This window comes from Octopus bimaculoides, chromosome 15, assembly GCF_001194135.2.
Source record: "Octopus bimaculoides isolate UCB-OBI-ISO-001 chromosome 15, ASM119413v2, whole genome shotgun sequence".
NCBI classification, from domain to species: domain Eukaryota; kingdom Metazoa; phylum Mollusca; class Cephalopoda; order Octopoda; family Octopodidae; genus Octopus; species Octopus bimaculoides.
Window position 1 is genome coordinate 36169817 of NC_068995.1, and position 3570 is coordinate 36173386.

Genomic DNA, 3570 nt, shown 5'->3' on the forward strand with positions numbered 1-3570 from the left:
CAGAAAAACTATTGTTTTACCATGAGAAAAACGCTGTTGAAGTGTTAAGTGAAATTTGGCAATCGAAGATCGAATTCATGCTATGCCTGCATGAAGCCACTACAAACACGCTGTGGAAAAAAATTTATCTACTGTCATGGAGAAAGTGTAACTGTAAAAATGCAGAATTATCAGAGTAATGGGCATTCAAAAAAGTATGTATGTATGTATAGAAATGTATGAATGAAGTCTTTAATGTTTAAGATTCAAATTAAGGTAGTGCAATAATAATGTTTAGCAGTTCAAAACTGTGAGTAGTGAAATGCAGAATTAGGTTGGCTGATCGTGAGAATCAAATATTGATCGCTTTGCTAAAACCTGCTGGTGATATGGGTTATTTCCCTTGGGTTGTTTAAATAAAATATTAGTAATATGTAATAGATAGGAGGATCCATTGGATGGACCCTATTATTGATTTTTTTCAACAATCTAAGTATGTCACGAGGTTTCCAGACATGGTTTCTACTCACGTGTCGAATAAAGTTTTTAAAAAAGTGATATTCGTGTGCATGTGTGTGTATACAAAGTTTTGTTTAAATTTCAAAAATCGATTTGAAATTATGAGAAGAGACAAATGACATATTTGTAATATCCACTTTAAAAATGTAAATTTTTTTTAAGAAATGCAATTAAATCTCAAACTTTAAGGATTGGGGAGGAGAGTTAAAAATAATTCTTGGGGATCTATCTGGTAAAATTGTACCAGATAGAATTAGTCAAACACAAAATTGAAAAAAATCTGGAAAAAAACAAAAAAGGGAATGATGGGTCTTAAAAGCTGTGCTTCTATTTGAACTGCATTCTTTTATTTTACTAGTTTTAGTCCCTATACAGTGGTCATGCTGAGGTCACTGCCTTGAAGGTATCTGATCAATCGAATTAATCCCAGTACTTATTTTGTTGAGTCTGATACTTATATACTTATATACTTATATATACTTATATACTGATACTTATATACTTAAATACTATATATTTTGTTGAGTCTGATACTTATGGTTTCCAATCTAAGTTTCAGGACACAAACAGAGACACAGATATAGATGTAAATACAGTGTACATTTTTGTTCGTGCATTTTGTTCAAGCACCTGAACCTCATTGGGGTGGCTCTTACATTAAGCAAATTTGGCCACCTCTGTTCTATAATATGTATTACTATTTTCAGTTTTCCTACCTGGTATAAAGTGGACATTGGATAAACTGTTGAAATTAATATCTTCAATAAAATAAGCCATAGATAAACAATAATGAAATAAATGTAAGGACAACTTACCTTGCCACAATGTTATCAGAATAACAATAAGTATTATAACTGCAACACGGTGTCTCTGTAAAAGCAGATTAGATTTGGTATTCCAACATTTTAACATCCTCATTGCACTGTATCTCTTTAGACTAGAAATATCAAAGCAGGTTCAAACGTTTCACTTGTCAGTTCAGATAATATTTTTACTAACTTAATAGTAGATTATCAAATATGTCAGTAGGTCAAAGTTTAACGTAACAATTTAATAATGAAATGAAACTAGTGTAAATATTAATTACAAATCAACTCACCTGCACCACCCCTGGTTCTATGATATAAAATGTTTTTAAAGTAATTTAAATTAAAACCTTCCAATAAAATTTCATGTCCCAAATACCAGGTTAAAATTAATGAAGTTATTTCATCATTTATTTCCAAAACTAATTGAAACAAAAATAGTATTTCAAAAGAAATATGATAACAGAATGGTTAATTGCTTCAGGCATATTAAAATAATGTAAGATATATTACAACATTTTATTTTGTACTTAATTTAATACAGTACTAATCAAAGGATCATATTTTCACATTTTAGAAACCAGAGCTGTAGTGTCCATAGTTGATATAAAAAGGTACCGTGAATTGTTCCAGTTCACATGAAGAATAAGATGTAATTAATAAAATCTTTGTTTGCATATTGAGCTGATTTCAAGGAAGAAACCAGTATATTCTTCTTTAGGTATTGCACATACCACATCAATCTATAATTATCAGTCTTGTCTTTGCCATGGTGGTTGACTATTGCTGATTCTTCAGCCATGGAGTTGCAAAAAAAGAGAATAAGCCTCTAAGACTTGTAGTATTAGTTTGCTGTATCTCACGAGGATTGCATTGAGCTGACATTAACCAAGACATATTTCATATTTCAGAATAACTGGCTGAAAATTAAATAGCAATGATGTGGAGATGTCTTCGTTTGATTACAATCTGATTTAAAAAGAAAGCTGCAAAATTACATCTTAAGTAAAGGTTCTTTCAAAGAAAAGATGAAATAGTGGCTGATATGAAGGTTTTAAGAATGAACACTGCATATTTCAAATATTTCAAATCATTAAGATTCACAAAACATAATGAAAAGTATTTATCAAATATGATTAATTGACATTATTACTTCTTTTTTAAGGTGGCAAGCAGGCTGAATTATTAGGATGCCAGGCAAAATGCTTAGTGGTATTTCATCTGACTTTAAACTCTTGAGTTCAAATTCCACTGGACCAACTCTGCCTTCATCCTTTTGTGTCCAATAAAAGAAGTACTAGTCAAGCACTGGGTTCGATATAACTGACTAGCCCCTTCCCACAAAACATCAGTCCTTGTGTCTATAGCAGAAAGGATATTATGACTTCCTTATATTTTAACTCCTACTTATCATTGGCAATAAAAACAGGAATTTAAGGTCTGCTGTCCCTGGAACTACTATATGCCTATGATCTCATTCTTATAGTAAAATAGTAGAATTAGAAAAGAAATTCCGGGTGTGAAGCAGAACCTGGAATCAAAGAGCCTTAAAGTTAACTTAGCAAAGACCAAAGTTTTAGTAGGCAGGAAAAACAGACAGGACTCTACTCCCTTCAGGCAAATAGCCCTGCTCGATATATAGAAAAGACAAGCAGGAATTCCATATGGTGTAACAAGTGCAAGTTATAAACACATAAGAAGTACAGTATAGTGACAGGAAGGTTAACAGAGAAAGTAGTGTTTGTGTGTGGAAGATGTACAGAAGTCAAAAACGCAAAGGATATAGGGGAAACAGTATTTCTCAAATACCCTGGAGGCTCCCTACAGGTTGTAGATAGTTTCTGTTACATAATGTCCCACAAAGCAGTAGAAGAGGATGTCAGAATGATGCCAAGAAGCAGACCAATCTCGAAAAGAGGGATGTGGAAGCTTAAGGACCCTTCATATGGTCAGAGATTTAGGGACATCCTAATTAAGAAATTTGATGAGAGGGAGGAGCAGCTATAAACTTGTGTCATAGAAGGCAACTGGGAATTGCTGAGTGCCACAGACCAAATCTGTGGCTTGTGCAAAGTCCCTTCCAGACCCAGGGTAATTTGGTGGTGTAACAATACCGTACACAAGGCCATTAGAGCAAAGAAACAAGCCTGAAAGAGGGGGCAGTAGGGAATTGTATTGTATAGCCAGAAGGGAAGCTAGGAGACAAGTGCATCTAACAAAGGAACCCAATGACTGGTGTAGTAGCACCATAGTCAACTGCTACAAA

General features: G+C 33.4%; 1 protein-coding gene across 1 annotated transcript in view; it reads right to left on the reverse strand.

Annotated features, from left to right (window-relative positions):
• The window catches only part of LOC106879582 (uncharacterized), a 13478-nt gene extending 12058 nt beyond the window's left edge, over positions 1-1420 (reverse strand). Inside the window, exon 1 of the mRNA XM_014929217.2 lies at positions 1314-1420. Within this exon, the coding sequence (XP_014784703.2) occupies positions 1314-1416 (103 nt within the window). The 5' untranslated portion in view covers positions 1417-1420. The remainder of the gene's footprint in view (positions 1-1313) is intronic.
• Between the last annotated feature and the right edge of the window lie 2150 nt (positions 1421-3570).